Below are 24904 nucleotides of genomic sequence, written 5' to 3'. Positions count from 1 at the left end.
CATTGTCCCGTTCCAGCTTTAGCCCAGGCACTCCCACCCTGCTTGTTTGTCTCTCTGCAGCCCACGCTGTTTGTGCTCCTGGCTGAGCTTTGGCTCATTTGTCCTTGGTCCCAGCTGGAGCAGGAATTGTTTTGTCTCCCTGCTCTGTGCAGAGAGCTCACCATCCCATAATATGAACCCAGCCCCACACACTGAAGCAGCACAGAATGTGAAATATATAAAAGCTAAACCCTGAGGCATCATCTTCAGGCATGAAAACCAGGAGTGAAAGGTCTCTGTGCTCCTCTCAGGGCACCCTCACAGCTCCTGGGCTGTGGCACTGATTGAACTCACAGAATGCAAATCCAAAGGTCAAGCAGCTTGGGAGTGGAGCTCCAACCTGGAGGAAGAGGTTTCTCACATTCAGGGTTGCTTTAAGAGTAGAGGAGTCACCTCTGAATATCAATAGGCACCTTCACAGGTCTTCCAGCTCATGATACATGAGCCACAAAAGTAAATATTTTCCTTTTCTCCTCTTGTTAAGGATAAAGATAATATCTTCTCACTCTAATCCCACATAATCAAATGTAGGACAGATAGCACATTAGAAGGTGGAAGACAGGAATTAAATTCTTTATATTAGAGTCTAGGAATTAAATTGTTTGTATTAGAACCGGGGAAGGTGTAGAAACCACAACGTTAATTTTTTTTCTGCCTTTTTCTGCACTTCTAGCGGGACATTTCTGGAGGATTCTTTGTAGAGCCAAGGACTTTGTAAGGCCAAAGACTTTGCACACAGGAGAAGAGTTCAAGGATGACTCCATCCCATACTTGAGCAGAGCCAAGTGCTCACCATGGACTGGCAGCTGTGTCTGGGTGGGCAGTTGTGAAATGAAATCAGATGCAAACTCCCACAGTGAGCCGTGGTGGGCCAGGCTGGTTGAAAGAGGATTTTGTGATCAAAATCTTGCTAATCTTCAATCTAAATCCTCATCCTTATGCCACAGCAAGGCCTCTTCATAGGGACTTTTTGATATTAGGGTTCATGTCCATGACTGCTTTTATGTCAGCTCAATTTTTGGCAGTTCTTACTTTCTGAACTCCATGATGAAACTTTCTTGGCTGGTCAAGCTGTCCACAGAGCTGCTAAAAATCTCTTTTTGCACTGCTGTCAGTTTATGTTTGTGGGGGTTTTCTTCCCTACTATTTGGGGGTGTGAGGGATTTACTGCCTCTATTTGCCAAATGTGAGGTTTTTTAGGGGAATACCTGAGTCAGGATCAGAAAGATGGCTGAAAAACTCACTAGCTATGGAAGAAAGAGGCTTAAACCTCCTCAGCTCCAGCCCAGCATCCTTGACTCAGGGCTGAGCTCCTGTGTGCAGATTCTGAACCTTCCCTTATGAATCAGCCCCTCTCCACAGCTGCTCTAAGCTTTGACATAAAGTTGTATAAATCTCCCACTAAAATCCCTGATTTTCCCAGTGCTGGTAAAGGAAGAACATTAATTACCTGAAATTGTCTCTGCTCCACTGAGGCACAGCATTTGCCTCCAGCATAGCTGATTTTCCAGGATGAAAGCAACTCCACACGTCTTCCCTTTCCTCTTTACTTACCCACACTCCTTAAAAAATCCCCTTGTACCCCTCAGCATAAAAGCCCCAAACTTTTTAGATTAATCAAGATATAAATTGCACTCCTGGGAGTGAAAAACTTCTCAGTGTCTCAAAAAAAAAAAAAAAATCCACACTTTCTACTGTGCTGCAGTCCAGCACCTTGGCTTCAACAAGTGTGCAAGGAGCTGAGAGCCAACAGATTGTCTGCTTTGAAACTGAGACACAGCAATGCATCAAACATGCAAATCTGCTCTGCTGCTGCAGCTCCTTTCCAGGAGATTTGCCCAAGGGAGCCGAGCAGCTGCTGCAGGAGCTTTGATAGTTTTAGCACGGAAAATCTATTATTCATACACACACACACTGGAGGGAGGATTAATGGGGCTTCAAAGTTGTGCAAGGATGTTCCAATCTGTCCAAGCCAAGAGTGGAACCTCCAGCTGAAGGAACAGGGTGGGAGTTGGGTCAGCTTTGGAGAGGAGCAGGGCTGACATCACTTCCAGGTGCTGCATCCCGGTGGATGAACCACAGGATCACTGAGGGTGGAAAAGACCTCCAAGATCGAGTCCAACCTTCGATCCCCACCTTGTCAGCCACACCAGAGCACATCCAATTGTTCCTGGAACAATTCCTTCAGCTTTTTTTCTGGTAGCTGTGGGTGTGGCTGTGTTTTGTTAAACCCTGTGGAGGGGTGAGAAGGAGCTGCCCTCTCCTGCCAACCCTCCTGCCCAAGGTCTCATCATGGAATCATGGAATCATTGAGGTTGGAAAAACCCTCTAAGATCATAGAATCCAACCATCCCTCCCAGCACTGCCATGCCCACCCCTAATCCATGTCCCCAAGTGCCACATGGCTTTTAAACCCTTCCAGTGGGATCCCTCTGCCCACTCAGGTGAGGCTGCACCTGCAGAGCTGCCTCCAGCTCTGCTCCCAGCACAGGCAGGACCTCGAGATGTTGGAGAGAGTCCCGAGGAGGCACCAGGATGAGCAGAGGGATGGAGCAGCTCTGCTGGGAGGAAAGGCTGGGAAGGCTGGGATTGTTCAGCCTGGAGACAAAACTGAGAAGCTTTGGGTTGATCTCTTTGTGGCCTTCCAGGACCTGAAGGAGGCAACAAGATGGACTGTTTACAAGGGATGGAGAGACAGGACAAGGGGGAATGGCTTCAAACAGAAAGAGAGTACGAATAGATTGGCTGTTAGGAAAAAATTCCTGTCTGTGAAGGTGGTGAGGCCCTGGCAGAGAGTACCCAGAGAAGCTGTGGCTGCCCCTGGATCCCTGGAAGTGTCCCAGGCCAGGTTGGATGGGGCTTGAGGCACTCTGGGATGGTGGAAGGTGTCCCTGCCATGGCAGGAGGTTGGAATGAGATGAGCTTTAAGGTACCTTAGAACCCAAACCATTCCATGATTGTGATTCTCTGGTGACTCCACCACAGCCAGTTCCATGCCTAATCACCCTCTGGTGAAGACATTTTTTCCAATATCCATCCTAAACTTCTCCTGATCCCTGAACCTCCCAGCTATTTTCTCACCCAAGGCACTTTCTGGTGTGCCTCAGACCCTCAGAAGAAACACATCTGCACCTGAGCACAGCTGCAGAGTCTGTCCAGGCAGAGATCAGGAGCAGAGCTGGTACCTGGAGATAACACAGAGGTTATCTCTAGCCACAGGTGTCTGGAGATAACAGAATTTTCACACTCTATGGCTGAGCTACTCGAGTGTTGTAAGATTTTACCTGCGTACACTCATGCCTTGTATTAGCCCCAAAATTTTACAGACACCAGCAAAAAAAGAAGGAAACAGAATGATTGAGGTGGGAAGAGACCTCTGGATGTCACCTGGTCCAACTGCAGTGTCTGGAGTAGTGAAGGATTAGTGGAAGCCTTTGGGTGAGTAGACAATTAAATCCCTGTGTCCTGGGATTTAATTGGACTTATTGTGAGTCACAAAAATGTAACTTTACAATAATGTAAAGTCCTCAAATTTATCTCTGAAATAATCAGTGTTCACAGCAAGCCCTGGGGCTGGAGAGGTTACTGGGGGGTGCAGCACTTGAGGAGGCTGAGAAGAATAAATTAAAAGAAGCCCATGTGGGGTCCTCTAGCCTTGGGTCCCTCCTAAACAGGACAGACAATGCTGGCATCTTCCTGAAAAAGCTTTTTGTCATTGCAGTGCATCCTTTTTAATTCATCAATAAATCCCTCTTTATTTGATCATCCAAATTTCCCTGAAATCCTGATTTCCCCAGAGCATCTTGCTAAAAGTGCAAGACTAGAGGGAACACAAAAAAAAAAAAGATCAAGAAAGGAGAAAGCACTAGTCCTTTTCTCTTTAATGAGTTCATTTGCTGGTGTTCAACTCACAGATTTGCTACTGATGTTAAATTAGCTGGTTAAATTAGCTAATTATGGAAAATGTGTACAATACTCTCCATTTGGGACAACTGGCAGGGAACAGCTACTCAGCTAAACTGGTGAAGAAGTTACTTTTCAGACCAAAGAAATTAGAAATAAAGGAAACATTCAAATCAATCAGTGGCCTCTTTAATATCCTGAGTGCCCAAAATTCAGTATTTGAGCAGCCTGGTCTGGGGGAAGGTGTGCCTGCCCATGGCAGGGGGCTGGAATGAGATTATCTTCAAGGTCCCTTTCACCCCAAAATATTCTGGGATTCTTTGAGTGAACCAGCCATGTGTTTTTGAGGGAGCTGCATTAATAAATTACATATTTTTACATTTGATCATGCCTGGCTACAGGCTGTGTCTGTGTTTGCACTCACTTTACACATGGCAGTAAATGGGAGGGTCCCTGTTAGTCTGGTATCATCGGACACTCAGGAATTCTGGATTCTCTTTCTCCCTCTGCAACCACCCTTGGCTTGGGAAAGTCAGAACCATAGAATCAGTAAGGCTGGAAAAGACCTTCAAGAGGTCTTCAAAAGATCATCACCTTCTTCAAAAGATCAAGTCCAACCTTCGCTTGAATGCCCACTAAACCATATCACAAAAAGCTACATTTACAAATTTTTTTAACACTTCCAAGGATGGTGACTCCGCCACTGCCGGGGGCAGCTGTGCCAGGGCTGGACAACCCTTTCAGGGATGAAATCTTTCCTAATATCCAATCTAAATCTCCCCTAGCCCAGCCTGAGGCCATTCCCTCTCCTCCTGTCCCTGTTCCCTGCAGCACAGCCCGACCCCCCCAGCTGTCCCCTCCTGGCAGGGACTCGTGCAGAGCCACAAGGTCCCCCCTGAGCCTCCTCTGCTCCAGGCTCAGCCCCTGCCCAGCTCCCTCAGCTTCTCCTGGTTCTCCAGCCCCTTACCAGCTCCACTCCCTTCTCTGGACACTCTCCAGCCCCTCAGTGGCTTTCTTGCCATGAGGGGCCCAAAACAGCCCCCAGGTTTTGAGGTGCCTCAGCTGGAAGGGGATTTTACCTGGGGCAAGTGCAGCCAAAGAAATGCAAGTTGATTCAATTCTTGGAGTCCACAAGCTGATCCAAATGATCCCTCCTATCTCTCTATGTCTTTTGCATTCAGGCACCACGCAGAGATTCCTTTGACTGGCATTTGTTGACACTGCAGCATGCATTTACACTTTTTGCTGCCTGTGAAAGCCAGCACACCTCATTAAAAACCGATATTGATACGCTGTCGTGGCACCTTGCTCGGCATGCAAATTCAATTTCTCCTTGTTGCCATACCCTGTTGAGCAAACATATGTCATGGCCTTTGAGGCTGAACGTGGCAGATGTCTAATTGACCTGAATAAATTTCCAGCATACACCACAATGGGTCACTGGAAGGTCCTAGAATCCCCTACCAAATTTTAATCAAACATAATGAGACCAACAAGTGAATGCAGAGATGAGTTGTACGATGCAGAAAATGCATCTAGAACCACAGGTGATTAATTCAACCCCAGTTTTCTCTTCCTGGAGCTTCAGAGGACTTTGCTGGCTGCAAGGCAGGGAAGAGGTTGAAGCAGAGCCAGGTGGATCCCATCCCAGCAACATCACGTAAGATTTCTCCCTCCAGAGGGAGTGGTCCTTGTTAGGGAGGAGATATTGTGAATAGACCTGCCATGAAATGAAATTTCATCAAAGATCAGAGCCAGAAAGCCACAAAACCCTGTAGGACAGAAGTGCTTTGCTAGTAATGAGCTGTCTGGCCTTGGAGGAGAGCCAGAACCAGACATAGCCCAAATAATTCTTCAACTTGAGCTTCCTCTTGCAGCTACCTGCTGGAGTGATGGAATGTGTGCTCCCAGCCCAGAATGTCTGAATGCAGATGCAGCTGGAACTTACGGTAAAATAATTTTAAAAGAACCAGGGTCATGCCAGGCCTTAGTACCAAATTGAGAGTGTGAGCATGGGACATCACCCCAGCTTTTTGTCACCTCTCCCTAATTAACCCATTCAGCCAAGACTGAGGCTTCTTATTCCAGCAGCACCTGCTAGTGCCACCACGCTGTGCAAACCGATTTGCAAATATGCAAATTAAAGCGTATTTGCTGCTTGCCTTGAAGAGTTTACAGTCCCCATCAGTAACTCAAGGGACAAGTCTGGACAGAAGAGGTGCCCAACAAGCAGCAATTCCATTTTCAAAGGATTATGGAGGTTATTCAGAGGAAAGTAAGCAAAGGTAGAGAAACAAAGGCATGGAGCAATTTAGGTTTGTGCTTCAGAGCCCGTAAGGAACCAGCACCAGGTAAGGAGAGGACTCAGGAGTGGGATGGATCCCAAATTTGACCAAGGAATCAGGGAAAGACTGGACCAGCATCTCACAGAACTCGGGGTATTCTGCATAAACAGGGAGCTTTTGTCACTTTTCATCAGGTTTAAGTGAAGTTGAATTTCCCGTTTCATCCCAGCTTTTCTTTCTGTTGCGGAATGTTGTGGTGGAAGCAGATGAAATGGCCTTTGAGCCTGCCAGGAAATTTGCCTCCATTTCTGACCACAAAAAGCCTCAGAGCTGCTGCACAAGCTGAATGTGCCTTTGGGAAATTTAATCAGATCCTTTTTGTCATGGCTTCCAAAGCAGAACGAAAAATTGGGCGCCTGACAGAAATCTACCAGGTTGGAGCAGGGAAGGCAGGAGCTGGGAGAAGGTAAAGCACAAAAATGTGTGTTTGCTGTTTCCTGCATTATTGCTGCATTAGAGGTGTCAATCTGCCACAAAAATTCGGGATGCAGAGATGGTGGATTCAGATTCAGCAAAGCCCATTACATTTACAAAAGCTCAGGAGAGATGTCCCAGCAAGACAGTGATGTAATAACTACACGAAAATGTATTTTCAAAAAGATGGGCCCTTGGCTAAACTGTGTGCACCAGGGGATCTCTCAGCAGAAAGCTTCACTTATTACTTTCTTAAAATCCTTATTACATTTCCAGCTCTATAAAAACTGAGTAATTACTGTCTTCAATTACCTCTTGGCGCCAACTTGATTAATGTCCTTTACACCGATTGCTTTGTGAACTGTTGGAGAGAAAAGATGATCTGGGTCAACTCTATAAATGACTTTTTCAATGCCTTGTTAAGCTGAGAAGTAGGAACTTGTGTTCTCAGGGAAGGGTCATCACTTGGTTGCTCTGAGGTGCTGGAATGGATGGACAGGTGGGAGCCAGATTTCAAAATCAGGGTCCAAAATTTTGGTGATCCAGTGGATCAGCCTTTCAAAGTTCTCTCTCTTTCCCTGCAAATTCCCCTGCTCTGAATCCCTGGCCCTGAGGCTGAGAGATGGCACTAAGTGGGAGGATCAATGGTTGTCTGTTCTGGCTTTAATAATTAAAGCTATTGAGCCATTATGTCTTGGATCAACAAACAGGGCTCACAGGTCACTCTGCCTGGCCTTGTAAATTGATTATTTTTCTGCAGACAGCATTAGGGTCAGGGGGTTTGCCTGACCTGTTCTCCCAGGTCTGGCTATAAACAACTGCTGATTGGGACCATCTGGCCACACTTTGGCTCAGGCCATTCATTATTCTCAGCACAAAAAGACTTTTCTCCTCCAGCAGAAGTGAGCAGTGTGTCAGCACCCTCGAGCAGGGACCATGGAATGGGACAGCAAATAGGATTTGCTGCTGGTGTAGTTCTACTACAACCTCAGGATGTGATAGCTCATTAAAATCCTGAATTCCCTCTGTTGGCCCAAGTCATTTTGGGACCTGAGTGCTGTGAGTAGCTGGGCAAATGCTCCAGAAAACTTTAGCAGCTGCACATCTCCTGATTCAGTGCTGACAATGAGGAAAACACAGGAATGTCTTGAAGTGCCAGGGAATGATCTGGAAGTGGTAGAAGGAAGGTGGGAGAGCAACACAGCCACTTGTTGGAGATACTCCTTAATAACTCAAACTGCCTTAAGAAATCTCACTCTGCCACATGGCCTCCTGCCCCACAGAGCCCCATTCCCATTGGTATTTGGCCAGTCCCTGGGAGGAAGGCTAAGCCAAGTCCTAAAAGAGGAGGGTTGGGTCTCCTGGAATGGCTGCTGGCTCTTTCCCTCAACACAGCAGGGAACGATCCATGGAGCATTCCAGAATCCAGGCTGAGTCTTTCCCTCACACCACAATCTCCCTTCTTCCTTACAAAATCAGCCAAGCACTTGTCTTAACTTCCTGATCCCAGCGTTTTTGTGGATCCATCTCTTCTCCAAAGGCTCCCACACCACAGGCCACTTGAGGCAGCTCCAAGTCCCCACATGGGCCAGTGTGTCCTGGGAAGTGCAACCACACGTGGATACCTCCAGCTAAGGATGCCACTTTTTGCTGCCAGCTGATTTTTGGCTTCACCTGGGTCATGACCTACAAAGAGCCCCAGCTGCCAGGCTGTAGTTTTAACCCATAGAGTCAATTACCAGCAGCACTAATTAGAGGGATGCTGAGCTAAACACTCATTTCTGCTGCGTCTCGGGCAGGGCTTGCAGCTGGCTCTGAGCATCACATTGTGGATGCTGCCCCTCTCTCTGCCTCCCCAAACAGCTTTTAAAGCTCTCCCAGGCACATCCACACGGTCTGCAGCCACTCTCTGATTGCAGCATGAATGTTTTCATTATGATCCAAGCCTCAGAGACACATTCCAAACCTCTGGCTCTTCCTCCTGCCCAGCTTCCATGTGGCAGGAGAAGGTCAGCCTGAAAACACTTTGTAATTGCTGAGGATTAATGTTGTTTTGCAATGCCAAATCCAGATCCGAGTTGCCAAAGGTCTTCTTTGCACAGAGGATTTTCAAGCAGAGACAATGGGAAAATTGCTCCTTGCAGCACAGCAAATTCCCAGCAGAACATTAGCCTATGCTTGGGTTTCATTCTGTTATAATCTCACCTGTCTGTACTTTGATGTTTAACTCCATCTGTCCCCTCTCATTCCTTCATCAGGGCCACAGTGCCACTCTCCTAATCAGGGCTTTCTGCACCTCTCATTCTCAGCCTGAATTGTCTCCCTTTTCCTTTGATACCTGCAGGAGTTTGGAACACTTCAATTTTACCTGGCTTGATGCCAGATCTCAAATTTTTGTTTCTTTTTTTTTTTTTTTAATTTGTTTTGATCATTTTCACTTTTTGGGTGGGTTTTGCAATTCAAAGAACTTCAGCCTGGGACTGAAGGAGCCTTACTGATTTCAGTGTGGGGTTGTGTGGTCCCCAGGAGGAGAGGGGTGAGAGGAACTGCTCAAGGATGAGTGCTCTAATCCCTGTGCTACCACCACAGGAGGCCACTCCTTCCTGTGACAGGGGTTCAGACAGTGAGCTGTGTTCATCTCTGCGTTTATTGGATGGATTGGATGGAGAAAGGGTGACAACATCACATTCTTTGAAGCAGGAGGCAGGACTTGCCTTATTCTGGCTGAGAATGAGGACAGTGAGCAGCTCTGCTGGGGTAAAGAAGCTTCTGAGTTGCAGAATGAAAACTTTCTGTCTCAAGGGATGGTTACTGGTGAAAATGTTGGCATCTAGAGAGCCTGGAGGGATTAAAAATTTTTTTTTGCTGCATTCCCAAGATCCATTGTCATGGACACCTTCCAGAGGAGAGAGCTGGACCCAGAGGTTCCAGGTGTGTGCCAGCCCAGCTGCTCCATTTGCTGTGATCCATGGTGGCTCCAGGCTCTCTCTGTATTCCCTGCTCTTTCCCAGCTCAGGGAGAACTGAGCACGTGGAGACACCATGGAAAGAAGGAACCCAAACAAGGGAAAATAATCTCTGGATTTTGTTTTCCTTCTGCAGCATGTTGATTTATATTTCCAGCTGTGGTGGGAATAAAGTTCTCATAGATATTCCAGCCCCTTCTTATTCCATGGAAGCAGGGGAGCATTAACTTTGAAAAATTACACTGAGGAATATCTCTACCCCCATGGCTTTTCCTGCAACTTCTGTATTCACTGAGCTAAACCCACTTCAGACAAACAGCTTCTTGCTGAAGAGGCTGCAGCATTTTGCAAAGCTCCCAAAATTTACTGAACTCATAATGAACACAGCTGGTTGCTGAGACTGTGATTGAGAGACCGAGAGGCTCATAACCCAAGGCTACAAACTTATTGCTTCTTCCCTTGGAAAAATGAAAGTGTGGCTGTGTTTATGGCCTCTGGTTCCTTTCTACCTCGGTGTGAGAAGCACACAGCAAAGGCTGTGTACTGTCCCACACTTTTCAGCTCTTCTTGTCTGCCTGAATCCATGGCTGCCCTGTTGAATGCCATGAGCATGGTTGGGTGGGGCCGCTCTGCTCCCTGGGACAGTGATCCATGAGGGAATCTTGCTAGCAATACAGAGAATTTCAGGAGAACACAGATCTAGCACGGATATTTGTTGTTATCACATGTCCAGGTTCTGTAGCCCCCAACACCAGAAAGATGCTGATCTCAGTTTCATGAGGCTGTCACAGGGACAGAAAAAGGTGGAGAGGTCTGGAGATCTTCTACCACGGTGGCACCAAATCACAGAATCATGGAATGGTTTGGGTGGGAAGGGACCTTAAAGCCCATCCAGTGCCACCCCCTACCATGGGCAGAGATATCTTCCACCATCCCAGGGTGCTCCAAGCCTCAGTGTCCAAACTGGCCTTGGACACTGCAGGGATGCAGGGGCAGCCCCAGCTGCTCTGAGAATTCCAGCACAGCCAGGAATTCCCTCCCAAGATCCCATCCATGCCTGCCCTCTGGCAGAGTAAATCCATTCCCCCTTATTCTAACACTCCATGTCCCTGTCCAAAATCCCTCTCCAGTTTTCTTGCAGGCCCAGGAAATGGCTGAAGGCCTGAGGAAGGTAAAACAGGACACATGGGACACAATTTCAGTCCTGTTGGGACAGGGTATGACTGGGTGAGCAGCCCATCAGCAGATCTTTCTCAGTAACAATTTCACTGCATAAAGTCCCCTCATCTAAATTAGGAAAGAAGTAAGAAAAAGTCATCACATGTTCACTTTAAGAGCGATGAAACCAATGTGGGTTCCACAATTTCCATTTCAGCCTTCACTGAGGTGTATTTTATTATCCTGCTTAATTATGCTACATCAATCTCCACTATGCTACAGTTAAAATGTGGCCTCTGCCCTGATGAGTTTATAATTCAAATAGATGAGGTACATGAGTTAAGGAGAAAGATCTAACACTGGAACCAGCAGCACAATGATTTGTGAATTTAGGTTGTGTCACTACAATTTTAAAAATATCAGTGCTGTTTAGTGGAAGACATTAGGAAAATGTGAAGATGAAGGAAGAGGGGACACAGTGGGAAGCAGGAGATGATTTGGAGAAGGATGGGGAATGGAGGGTGGCAGTAAAGGGGTGATGAAAGACAGCAAAAAGAGCAGCTGAATGGGCTTCAGTGCCCGGTCATCTCCAGCACCTGCCCTGACAGACACCTCTTAGTTTGTGGGAAATACCTGTTACCTGTGCTGATCTAATATTTCACCAGACCCCTGCAGCTGGGTACTCCTTGAAATGTTTTTCTTCCCCAAACCCATAAAGATCATGAGAAAAAAACCTGATGTTACTTTGTAGGAGTTGCCTTTCCTGAAGGGGAATTGTTACACAGCAACAGCAGTCACACCAATGCCATTTTTAACGTGGAGATGAGGAGACCTTTTAGTTCATTTTATCACATTACATTTCATTTTATAGATGTACAGCAGGTAACACTTCATTTTCTTGCTGAGCATTTACTATTGCCTGACCAGACTTTCAATGGGAATCACAAAACCTCTGCTGAATCATTTGGATACACCACCACCTCTAGGAACTTTTCAGGTGTACTGACAGCTTAAATTCCTGCAATTCCAAGTGAATCTCGCAAGAGAATCATCTTTCTTGTGTTCCAAAGGTCATGTGGACCTCAAATGTCACCTCTGCTCCACTGACATCTTTTAAAGCGCTGTCAGATCTTTTGGTGACTGAAAGATTATGGGTGAAACAGCCCAAAATCTCCCACTCTGCCGTGTCTCCAACCCTGCAGTGGTGAAGGAGTCGTGGGGTTCATCTGCAAGGATCTGTCTTGCTGATTTTGTCCTTCTTGCTGACAGAAAAAATTGAAACCATCCGTCTTCAGCCTTATTCAGTGCCCACAGAACACTGCTGTGCAATAAAGTTGATTTAAGTCTGTTCCTGTAGATTTGGTGCTTCACTTGGCCCTTTATCACAAGGCTTTAAAAGCCTGCAGCTCTCTGAGCATCCTCGCTCTGCCCACAAACCGTTCACACCACCAAATATTTGGGAATCGCCATCACTGACCTCTTTTAGATTGGTTGCTGCTCAACAGGTTCCAGTTGGAGCTCTGAGGCTGCCTGATGGGATTGTCCAGAAATTTTAGATTTGCCCAGCCTGAGAGTCAGGGCAGTTCAGGGTTCATCTTCCTCACCAAACTGGAATAATTCCAACGTGATGCATTGTAAAGTTTTTGGGTGAGGGGAAAGTCAAACCCTTCTCCATCACCTCAGCTGCAGAGCTGAGTATGGGCACATAAAATCATGGAATTGTTAAGGTTGGAAAAGACCTTTCAGACCATCAAGTCCAACTGTCAACCCAGCATCACCACGTTCCCCATTAAACCATGCCCTCAAGTGCCCCATCCTCACATTTTTTGAACACTTCCAGGGATGGTCAGTCCACCACTGCCCTGGGAAGCCTGCTCAAATTCTTTACAACCTTTCCCATAGAAAAAAAAATCCTAATATCCAATATAAACCTCCCCTGGCACAACTTGAGGATGTTTCCTCTCGTCCTGACCTCACACTGTCGCAGGCACGGGCAGGGGAGGGATCACAACAGTGGTCAGGGTGAATTTAACTGGCACCACCAGAGGCAACAGAGCCAAAACCATCCGCCCCATGGGACAGACACAGGATCATTGAAGCTCAGAGTGGGATATTACAGTACAGAAGGTCTGAAGGGCTTTTGCTTAAAGAAACTCCCCAAAACAAACCCCTTTTCTGCCTGATTTTTGTTTTTTAGTGAAAATGAAGGGCAAGAAGGTGCTGGTCAAACAGTGGCTCAGATTTCTAACAGCAGTGTGGGAAGCCCTTTCAAAGACACCTCTCATTCTCTGTAAAATCACGGAATCATTTGGGTTGGGAAAGACCTGCAAGACAATGGTGTCCAACCTGTGACTGATCCCCACCTTGTCTCCCACTCAGAGCATTGAGTGCCACCTCCTTGGACACCTCCAGGGATGGGGACTCCACCACCTCCCTGAGCACTCATTCCAATGCTTGACAGCCCTTTCCATGAAAAAAATTCCTCCTGATGTCCAAACTGAATGTTCCCTGGTGCAGCTTGAGGCCGTTTCCTCTCATGCCATCACTTGTTCCCTGGGAGCAGAACCTGACCAGGCAATTGATCTTTTGAATATCCATCAAAGCTCCTGTGTTGAGCTGCAGACCGAGCACAGATCATTCCAGTTTCTTCCCCTCTTGGCAGCAAATCCTTGAGATTGTCAGGTAAGTGGGGACTGTTGTTGTGTGCTTGATTTTAGCATTCCTGGGCCACAGTTCCTCCTGTGAAACGGGGGTTGTGGTGCCTGTCAGTGATAGATTTACTTTGTCAAAAGCTCTCTAGAAGTACAACAACCATCGTATTATCCTGCTCTTATATCACCTCGGAGCAAATTAAATTTGAGGCCAGCAGGACTGTTCAGCTGCTGAATCTTGTGCCCCATTTTCTGCAAGACAAGCCTTGAAATTGGCTGGCTGATGTCTCATTTCAGGAGGATTGATACCACTGCTGCTTCCCTTGCAAATACAAGAGCGCGTTGCCGGTACCGGGAGTTTTACTCACTTCAGTTCAAGTTCTTGTTGTTTCTCTTGCCTGGAGCTTCTACTTACACAAGCCAGAAAATATCCAAAGCTGCATTCAGCAGGATGAAATATTTCTGTGAGCACTGGAATTTCTGAAGCCTTATCTGCAGCATTTGTTGTGCTCAGCTGCCTGTGCTTTAATGAGGTGGAGCTCTGGTCTGAGGGTTTTTCCTGGGGTTGAGGCATCCATTAACTCTTCCTCCCAAATGGATTTGCTGGGATAGATGATCCAAGTGGTTCCAATTCCCTCTCAGTGCCAGCAGGACTTCTGGGATTTTCTTTTCTATCCAGCCACCTGTTTTCCCCAAAACTGTAGGAATTTAGGCTTGGAATTCACATGAGGCAAGAGCTGATGCCCAACAAATCTTCAAGTCATGAGGGACTTAATGGAGCTGGGTTAAAAGAAGAAGTTTCTGGGTGGGATCTAAAGACTTCTTTACAGAAGGGGGGGAAAAAACATAATTAAACATGGGCGAGTTGGAATGGGAGTGTTGTTTTTTATGTCTCTCATATACCTGAGGTTTTTCATGGTTCCAAAGGAAGATAAGGACTTTAGGATTTTAATTTCAAGAAGCCAACAAGCAGCCTGCGCCCGTTCACCTGAGGACTTGGAAAATGCCTATGGACAATGGTAGAAACAGTATTCCTTTAGTGAGGGTAAGTAAAATAAAGGGGGAAAAATAAACCAAATAACTGGAAGTTTCTTTTAATGGTTAATGGAAGGAGAACATCCTCTCTTACAGCATTTTACCTGCCTGTGAAGAGCAACGCCTCACACCTGCTCTGCTTTCCTTCAGGGACTGCATTACCAGAGGTTCTGTGGCTTTGACATTGGAAAAGCAGCAGTGTTTTTCCACTTAACTTAATCTTAGCTATTATTTTTCTGCAGCAGCAGAACACAGCGCAACGTGGGAAATGTCAGGAGGCAAAAAACAATAAGGAGACATTTGAATCATATCTCTGCCTTGATTCCCAGCATTGAGCCGGGCAACTTCTTCTCCTGCCCCAGGAGTTTCTTCTTGTTCACAGAGACACAAAGAATGATGGCAGCTATGTGCTAGAGACTGATTGTTGCTGTGCAGAAAATCCAAAAAACAACATGAACCAGCTTTAGTTCACACTTATTAAATGGTAAATAGGAATAACAAGGTCATCCAGGTGTGTGAATAATCCTAGAGCCAAATCCTGATGTTTCAGCACACTTGTAATCAATTCTTTACTCAGGCAGTTCGGCAAAGCTCGGTAAAGCTTCATAAGAAAACCAGAATTATTTGTAAGAAAAGGGTGACTGGAGCCTGATTCTTTATGCACCAATTTCAGCTTAATGCAGCTGATGGGGGTGACCAGCTCTGTAAGAAGGGTAAAACAGATTTTATTAAACTGACTGAGAGATGCCAGCAGGATTAGGCTCACTTTCTACAGGCAGAACCAGCTTAGATAGAAATTCTGGTCTTCACTCTGCTCCCATCTACACTGCTGGAAGTCAAAAGGGTTTTCACTATAACCAATATTAAGGCATTACACACAAGGCAATTGCACCTGTAAGAAGGTGGTGTGGGCTGAACCCTTTGGTCTGACATTTTCATTAATGTTTGAAATGAAATAACAAAGCACTTGTGGTATTTTTTCCAATTGTTAAAGCTGCGGTTGAGAGACCCCATGTGTACGTCAGCCCCAAAACTCTTAGGTTTAGGAATTCCCAAGAATTCCTAGGAAACACTTAGAAAATATCAGGGAATAAACTATGGAAAGGGATTGCAGGTAAAATTACCTCAGGAAAGGAGGGAAGCAATCCCTTAGTGTCACACAAGTCACATGAGGAATGGAACTCAGGCCGGTGGAGTTTGTAAAACACCTCCCACGATGCCTCAGGTTTAGCTTTTATATATTTCACATTCTCTGCTGCTTCAGTGTGTGGGTCTGGGCTCATATTATGGGATGGTGAGCAGGGGGACAAAACAATTCCTGCTCCAGCTGGGACCAAGGACAAATGAGCCAAAGCTCAGCCCAGGAGCACAAACAGCGTGGGCTGCAGAGAGACAAACAAGCAGGGTGGGAGTGCCTGGGCTAAAGCTGGAACGGGACAATGAACTGCAAGGGGCAAATGGAGCAGAGCTGAGCCAAGGGAGAGACCCCGGCAGCGCTCGTGCATTTTGGGACCATTTGGGTTCCTCTTGGCTGCAGCCCTGGCTGGGCTCTTGTGCTGCCCAAGGTGGATCCAGGGAGGAGATCCTTGGAATAAATCCCTGCTTTATTCTGTGACTCTGCCCAGCCTCTGTCCTAGCTCAGCCTTCTCAAGGCATCACCTAAAGGAATAAACCATATTTGTGAAAGAAGTGCTCTGTCTGTGCCTCTTCAGAATTCTCTTTGGCAGAACTCTGCACTATGTGAGAAACCGACCCTGTTGATGAGGAATAGCTCAGTACAAGCTCGCTTCTCCTTTTCTTTTTTATTATTAAAGGGAGGATGGATTGGAAGGACGAGTGAAACCATCTGTGATTCCCAGTCCCTTCTGAATGGGGGATCCTCTGCTGAGCCAACCTGATCTCTATTGACAAGTTGTGACAAGGATTCATTCCTCATCATGAGCATTTTGTTCATCAGTTTGGACTTTCTTTGGTTTGAGTAATCCAGGAACGACCCATTTTACCAGATACACTTCAGAGCACTAAAATACTATGTGAAAAAGAAAAAAAAAATTCTTTCCCCTGTTTTCCTTCCACCAGTTTTCAGATTGAGACCCTTCATTGTAAATTGTGTAAGGAAAAATGATGTTCTCAAGACCCTACAGCCTCATTTTATCATATATTATTAACCAAGAGAGACCTCAGCCTTCACGTGCTGCATCAGCCAGGCCTCTGTGGATTTCTCCCCTTTCATTTAAAGAAAACAAAAATTCCCACCTGTGGCTTTGCTTGGGTGAGGAGTGAAGGGAAAGGGCCAGTCAATGAAACCAGGCAGTGGTTTAGCAATTAGAGCCCAGAACTGAAAAGCAGCCAGGTCACAGCTCTGGGGCAGATTTGCTGCTGTTTGTCCTGATGAAGTTCCTCCTAAATGAGGTGATTATTGCAGCTGTCAGGAATGAAAAGGTGGGACCCATCGATTTCACCCCCACTGCAGGCTCCAGGCCCTGCTGGTCCAGAGCAGTCAATGGGAATTGCCAATTAACAAAAACAATATTGGCAAGTCGGCAGTTTGAGGAAAAACTCCCTGCAGCCAGTGCACAAATCTCTCGCCATTCAAATCACAGTCCTTGGGCAAAGGCATTGGCAAACCTGCTCAGAAAAACAAGGAAAATGAGATTTTTATTTTGGCATCGCTGCGTAGGGAATTATGGAGCTGAGAGCTCATCTGCACAGGGAAAATGTGGCAGAACAGCTACACAGGAACACACTGAAGCACGCACCCTACCTGGAGATAAAAATCACTTTACTTTGGAGTAATTCTCCTGTTCTGAAAACACATTGCTTATTCAGGAATAAAGTATCTTTTATTTCAGAATTAAAGGGCCCATGCTCTGCCCTTCTGCTAATGATCACAGATACAGCTGTTGATTGTAATAAATAGAGGCTCTTCCTTAACAGCTACGGTGGAATTCCTCCCGTTGTAAATAAGGAATTATCATGCTTCCAATTACCTTGTGTTTCAAATACAGCTGGTATAAATGGGTACTCTTGACTCACCTACAGATTTCAGCAATTTCCATGCAATTAAATCGTTAAGGTGCAGCTTTGGGCAGTAAAAACACTTCTGGAAGAGCAGCGTGTTTGATGTGATGGAGTGAACCTGGGTTAGAAAACACCCAACAGCTCCAAGTGATGCAAATGATGGTTGTTCCTGCCTTTCCTAAGGAATTCTCCCTCCGTAACAACAGTCCTGGGGTTTGTGTGGTGTTTTAGAACACAAGCTCTCAAAGGATGTGACTGGAAAAGTGTTCTTATTCCTCACCTAGAAATGGGGAAAGCAAGGCAGCTCTTGGGAGAGGTTTATTTGATGGTTGGTGAAAAACAAGCTTTGGATTTCCAGCCCTGGACATAGCAACATCCACCTTTCCTTTTTCCAAAGGGGCCATTTTGGTCTCATTTTGGGCTCATTTTGGGGCCATTTTGGTCTCATTTTGGGGCTCATTCCCCTCTGGCAAGGGATGGAGTGTGTCCGTGGTAAAGCAAGGACTGGGGGCAAGGAGGTTGGTGTTCAGTATCATGGAATGCCAGCATTGTAGGATCACGGAATATCCTGTGTTGGAAGAGACCCACACAGTGAGGGTTGGGTGTCGCAGCATTTTTGAGGTTGTGAACAGATTCCAATCCGTCACCTCCATCTGCTCCAAAACTGCAATTCCTGTGCCAAACGCTCCAGTTTGCTTCCAGAGCTCACTTCAGGGACCCCCTGGGCGGGCTCATCTTTGGTCACCTCACTGCCTTGTCACGGAAAACTGGGGAAATTCCTCTTAATAACATTGTATCTTAAAGACATTAAATTTAGGGAAGCTTCAGCAACTCTTGTGGGTGTATTTGTGATCAGACTCATTCAGGCTGTGACACACTGTGAGTATTTAGCATTACTAATTCATCGAACAAGTTAATTTAAGTACTTAACGCACTTTACCCACTTTTAACGCTATAAACATTTAAATCCCTCACTGTTCAACCGACCCGGCTCCATGAAGGCTCTGAGGGGATGCTTTGGTGCCACATACCCCCACCCCATTTCCTACCGCTCCCAGAGTGAATGACGGCTTTTGGGCACAGGTGTCTTTGCAGGTGTCTCTTGTCAGGTCGATACTTTTTTAACCTTTGACTCATTTTTAACCACCTGTCGAAGGTTTGCATGGGAATCTGTAGCGCTGCCGGCATAAAAACTACAACTCCCAGGAGGCTCCGCGGCGCTGCACCCCGCCCTGATGCCGCGTGCCCCGCCCTCATCGCCTTCTATTGGGCAACAGGCCACCCTCCTCGCTTCTGATTGGCTGCGGCGCGCCAGCACGTGTGTCTGCGCCGTGTTTGAGGGGGCGCAAGATGGCGTCGGGCGACGCGGTTGGGAGGTACCGCAGCAGTGTGGGCAGGAGCAAGGACCCCTCGGGGCTGCTCATCTCCGTTATCAGGTACGGGCGGCCCCGCTCCGCATCCTCCGGGCCTCTGAGGGTGCCCCAGGGCCGGGTGCGGGCCGTAATGTGCTGGGGAGGCCTGCCCGGCTCGGGCTTCCGGGATGCAGGGTCCTTCCTGGGCATGGGGTGAGCCCAGGCATGGGTCCCTGCCGGCCCTGGAGCGCTGAGGAGGCTGCAGTGCTGGAGAAAGCCTTGTCCTGAGGGCTGTCCTGCTGTCCTGCCGCCCTGCCCGGCGCTCTTCCTCCTGCTCCCGGTGCTTTGCTTCATCCTGCGCTCAGAGGGGCTGAGACCAACTGGGGGCGGTGACAGCAAGGCCAAGTGCCGGGTGCCGTGTTTTGTGACCCCCGGCACTGCTCCGGCCTGGGGCCGAGCGGCTGGAGTTCGTGCAGCAGGACAGGACCTGGGGCTGCTGCTTGACAGCGGCTGAACACGAGCCCAGGTGGGCAGGAAGAGCAATGGCACCTGGTCTGTGTCTAAAATAGTGTGGCCACAGGACCAAAGAAGTTATTTTCCCCTGTCCTTGGCACTGATGAGGTCACACCTCAGGTGCTGTGTCCCGTTCTGAGCTCCTCAACTCAGAGGACATTGAGGAGCTGGAGAGGGAACAGGGAGTGGAGCTGAGAAGGGTTTGGAGAGCCAGGAGAGGCTGAGGGAGCTGGGAAGGGGCTGAGCCTGGAGCAAAGGAGGCTCAGGGGGGACCTTGTGGCTCTGCACGAGTCCCTGCCAGGAGGGGACAGCCGGGGGGGTCGGGCTGTGCTGCAGGGAACAGGGACAGGAGGAGAGGGAACGGCCTCAGGCTGGGCCAGGGGAGCCTCAGGGGGGATTTTAGGAGGAATTTCTACACGAGATAGGTCTTCAAACACCGCAGGGACTCCATCACTCCAGGGGCAGTGGTGGACCCCCATCCCTGGAGATTTTGAAGAAAACACTGGATGTGACACTCAGTGCTTGGGTGGGGATCTGTCACAGGTTGGACTCAATGGTCTTGGATATCTTTTCCAAATTCACTGATGCTGTGAGTAAACCCTGCAGGTAGTACCAGCTTAATGCCATTCATGAAGGCCAGGACACTGTCATGTTATTAGGGTCCATAAGTGACCCCCCACCTTCCAACTGAGTAAAATTCATCTGGTTGGAAATCTGGAGGACCAGGAAGTCCAGTGGGTAGACTCCATCCTGTGTGGGAATGCCAGAGTGGGCCAAGTGCTGCCGCTTGCATGTCTGTCTTGTGGGCCTTGAAAAGAAAGAGTTGTGTCCAGTCATGTTTAGCCGCTGATTTTTGTCTGCCCACACTCCTGGCTCTGCTGGAGGATGGTTCTGTGAAAGACTTGGATGTGAATTCACTGTTTCCCCTCTAGTATTTTCTGTAACTGCTTGTAAATATTTTCTGTGCTGCTTAAAACCGGAGGATTGGCAGCTGATTGCCCATGCTGAAGGTTTGAAATGTTCTCACGTGTTTTAAACGTCCTTGTGTGTTTTGAATGTTCTCACACAGCAGGTGTGGGCAGCTGCAGTCACACCAGCAGGGTGCTGGCAGTTGTAACGAGTCCCAAACTTTGTCACCTACTCCAATGTCTTGGACAGAATCTGTAGTCATTCTGTTCCTTTGGATAAGTTACTATGGCACAAATTCTGTATCTAGGAAAAGTTACGATTTAAATATCCTCTGTGAAAATGTTTAGGACAAAATTCGATTTTTTTTCATTGCTCTGGCCTTTGAAATCTTGCAAAACTTGAGGGAGATTTTGGTTCTATAAACAAAAAAAACATCTGGTGCCACTGTCAGTGGAAGAATAATAAACATGCACTGGTTGCGCAGCATTTCCTGTTATAATCATCTTTTTCCATGTTTCCTGTAATTTCCAAGAGTATTTTAAGGTCTTCCTTTTGTACCTGTATTTTAATAAATCCGGGCTTATTAAATTTATTTAAAACCAGAAGAGTGAGCTCACAGTGTTCTGTTCTCCAAATAAAAAGAAATGTTTGTCTTATAATCTTTGGCTTCCAGGCACTGATACCTTGGTTAGTTTAGGCCTGGGTTTTAGACACAACATTGATTTACTGACTTTATGAAATTAAAGTTATTCAACAGAACCGCCTGATAACTAAACTTCCAGAATTTAATTAGAACTTGGTTTGGATGCAGAGATTCTCTGCAGAGCTTGACGTGTCAGGTTGAGCCAGACCATGAAAACCTGAGGGTAGAACTGATTGCAGAGGAAGGAAAAAGTGTTGTGGTAATAATATTGATGTTTCTTAGGCTTAGCCAAGTGCAGAAAGCAAATGGTGTGAAAAGGAATTTAAATCACTTTTCTCCAGATGTTGTTTTTGTGTAGGAGCTCAGGTGAGGATGCACTTGCCAAGCAACAGGTGAATTTTTTTAGTGGTTTGTACGGTCATAAAATACCAGTGCAGACAAATTTAAACTTGTGTGGCTTAAATGTAATTTTACTCAGCTTCAGAAAAATATTACAAATCCTAACAGCAAGCTGTTCGTTTGAAATGTGGCTGAGTTTCCTTTTGTTGATGCCTTTATTTCCAAAACATTTATGCACAATAGAGGCTTCTGCCAATCCTTGTGGTTTTACACTTGCATGTCCCTGTTTATGTAGGGTGTTTATTTCTCCCTTGTTGCTGTGTGAAAGGTCCATAAAGGGAACAGTGGATGAAAAATAGCAAAAGTTTGACTGCATTTTTCTGCTGTAAACAAACAAAACCAGAGGAGCTGCTTCAAGTATTGATGTTTTACTTGGTTATAGCAAAGACAGGGATGTTTTCCAAGAAATAAACATTGTTTAGGTCTGCAAAATCTCTTCGTATTGTCTATGAAATGCTTTCAAGTGTGAAGCTGAAAGGCTTTCTGGAAATAGAAATTATTCTATTAATGAAGGGATAATTTCTGATATTTACTTGAGCTCAGCAGCTCTCACTCACAAGAGACTGAATAATTCCCTTTTCTGTGATCTCTGATTTAGCAGTTCTTGTAGTTTTGTGACTGGATTTCCCAGGAGGAAGCGTGTCACTTCCAGGGAAGGTGTTTGGGGCGAGATCCATGACCAAGTTCAACTTGCCTAGCAGCACTAAAATCCAGTCAGAAATGGAATTTTATGGGCTCTGGTTTGGGAATTTTAAGTTATCCCTGCCCTCTGTGGTGCTGCTTTTCAGCAGCTCTGGATACAGAAAGCTCTGAGATGAAGAAAAACCCAACAGGAAAGAGAGTCCTGGTGATTCCTTTCTGGCCCTCTGAAGTGTCACTTTTTCCTGTTGTGTCAGGGAACACATTTGTTCTTTGCCAGTTGTTTCCTGTAGGAGGATCCATGTGCTCATGGAATTCACCTTGGTTTTCCGGTTGTTGCCAAGAACAGAGACTAAAGGCAGCCTCGAGGATGGATTAATTTGGAACTGTCAGGAGTGTGCGGCTGACCCAGGACAGGACTGATCCATCCCAGAAGAGCCAGGAGCTCCCAGGGAATTCCCAGATTTAGGAAGGTGTAGTTCCACCCCCAGCAGTGCTGGGGTCACACTGAGTTCTTGGCTAATTCCCCTCTTGTTTCTCCTCAAGGAGAAATAAAAGGATTGTCCCCAGCAATAAATCTTTTGGAAGTAAAGAGTGTCTGGGAAGCTTAATGAGTGTTTGCAAAGTCTGCCCTTAAATTCCCACTTTTGCTGCAGCTCCAGGGAGCTTTCCTTCTTTCCCCTGTGCCTTCAGAGCTATTGCAAGTGTCTTCAATTTGTTCTCGTCCTCAGAGTGCTGGGAAGAAATGAGCATTATTTGCTACAAGAAAACAGTTCTTGGGATGGTGTCTTGCAAAGTGGATATTGGATGTCAGGGCTTTACAGCATCTATCCCTGTGCTGCTGCACTTGTGCTCATTCCTCAGCACACCCACCTCCAAAACCTGCTCATTCCTTGTGGATGAGAAAGATCCCTCCATTTCCTTAAATAAAAGATACTTTGTAAGGTCAAGAGGCTGTCACAGAAATCTGCTGATCCCAGGGGCTTTGGGAATGTCTTTGTAAAAACCATGCAGATAACAGAGCAAATTTGGCTCTCCTGCTGGAGGACAACTCGGGGAATATTTTCTTTTATCACTCAGAGGACAAACACGTGTTTGTATATTGATTTTTCTTAACCTTTTGTTTTGTTGGTAGCTGGTTGAAGCAGCTTTTGTATTCTGAAACAAGCAACCTGGCATTTAGCAAATGCTTTTTTTTTTTTTTTTTTGTAACAGAGAGATCTTGTCAGATTTTTAATTGGTGAATGTGTCTGCTTTTTATTTATTGTTGGGCGTTATTCTTCCCAATTAAAGGTTGCTATTTTTTAAAACTGGTCTTTAATAGCTTCTTTAATTGGGGGAAAACAAACTTTAGCAGTGACTTCATAAGACCTCAGTGAAATTTTTGTGCTGAGCTTTCACAGAAGCAGACACACTCAACAGATCTCTGCAGAAGCTGAGATTGCAGGCAAAAAACCTTGACCATACTTCACTTTTCACAAGTGGGATTCTTTTGCTTTAATGCTTGTGGCCATTATTTTCATTATAAGTGAACTTGCTGAATGGTTTTTTCTGATGGCCTGGCATTTGGTCTTTTCTGTGTGTAAAACAGCAGAGGTGAGATTCCAGTTTGTGATGGAGAGTGAGGAACGGGGATGTGGAGCTGTTGCATTTGGAAAATGGCTGCTACAAGGAATAAACTCGAGTTATTCTGATCTGTAATGGTCTCTTAAAACCACTTTTATTGCAAATGGTGTTTTCCAGTGTTATAAAGGTAGCAGTTCTTCTATGAGAAAAGTACTTCAGAAATTCCCTGAAAATAAATTGTGTATTGCAGAGTGTGGTTGTAAACTATAAATTTCCTTGAAATGATCTCCAGACACTTGTATAAAATGTTTAGGTATTTTGCAAGTGTTGGGCTGTAGATTGATACAGACCCTTAGTTGCATTTAAAAATGAGTAAAGGAGCACATGTGAATACACAACCACATAGAAAAGGACAACAGATGTGACTGTGCCAAGTTAAAAGCTCAAAGTACTTTATTTTTCAGCTCTTATTTTTGCTACAGCCAGTGCAGAGCTGGAGTTGAACCCACCCTGGCAAAACTAGGAAGTGCAAATACTGGGTTTTGTTAAGAAATTATTGTGCTTTTAACTCTTCCAGAGGTGTTGCCAAGAGGTTCAAAGCGGTTCTGGCGCTGCTTTGAAACCTTCAGGTGAATGATGAAATTCCCCAAGCCTCCTGCTGCAGGTGTGATACCAAGGATGGGTTCATGGTGCAGGGGGGCAGTGGCTCTCACAATATTCTTTATGCTTTAATGATCCAGGTGACAGGGCTGAGTAGCACTGTCAGCCTCTTCTCTTGCAGATCTGGAAATACTGATCCTTAGGGCTTTGACTTTCTCCTGAGAATGTGGCAATACATGGAATGGTTGGGTTAATTTTTGGATCTAAAGTTAATTGCCAAAAGAAGAGCTGCTCCCCGTGGTTTCCTGTATGTGAGACAGTCCTGGACAGGGTCTCGCACAGTGGAGTGGCAGCCGAGTCCCTCTGCTTGTGCCTGGAGGTATAAGTGCCATCTCCTGGGGCTGTCTGCTGCCTCCATCCCTGTTCCTACCTGGGAAATGTGCAGCTGCCTGGTGTCCCTGGGGTTTTCCTGTGCGTGGGATTGAAACACTTCCTGAGCTGCTGCTGGAGCCATCTGAAGGAGGGCAATTCTGTTGAAGCCACTGCAGTCCAGTCTCTGTTTCAGAAACCAGCTGATCGCTCACTCTCCTTGCATTATTTGTATTGGGGTGAGGAAATTTGATTAAAGGTTGGTTAATTTAGCAAAATAAAGAATTCCCTGCTGGTGTTTATTTAGATGGCTGGAGGCTGCTCAGCCTTTTTGCTGCGTTTCTCCTGTACCCATCTGCAAGTCCTCAATGATAAAAAGATCA

At 46.3% G+C, this 24904-nt stretch overlaps 1 protein-coding gene across 1 annotated transcript in view; it reads left to right on the top strand.

Moving 5' to 3' along the window:
* Nucleotides 1–18844: 18844 nt before the first annotated feature.
* The window catches only part of EXOC4 (exocyst complex component 4), a 317262-nt gene continuing 311202 nt past the window's right edge, over nucleotides 18845–24904 (top strand). The window contains 1 exon segment of the mRNA XM_038153051.1: nucleotides 18845–18967. Coding sequence (XP_038008979.1) covers nucleotides 18882–18967 — 86 coding nt within the window. The 5' untranslated portion in view covers nucleotides 18845–18881.

This window comes from Motacilla alba, chromosome 1A (genome assembly GCF_015832195.1).
Source record: "Motacilla alba alba isolate MOTALB_02 chromosome 1A, Motacilla_alba_V1.0_pri, whole genome shotgun sequence".
NCBI lineage: Eukaryota > Metazoa > Chordata > Aves > Passeriformes > Motacillidae > Motacilla > Motacilla alba.
This window is presented reverse-complemented; position numbering and strand designations above follow the sequence as displayed.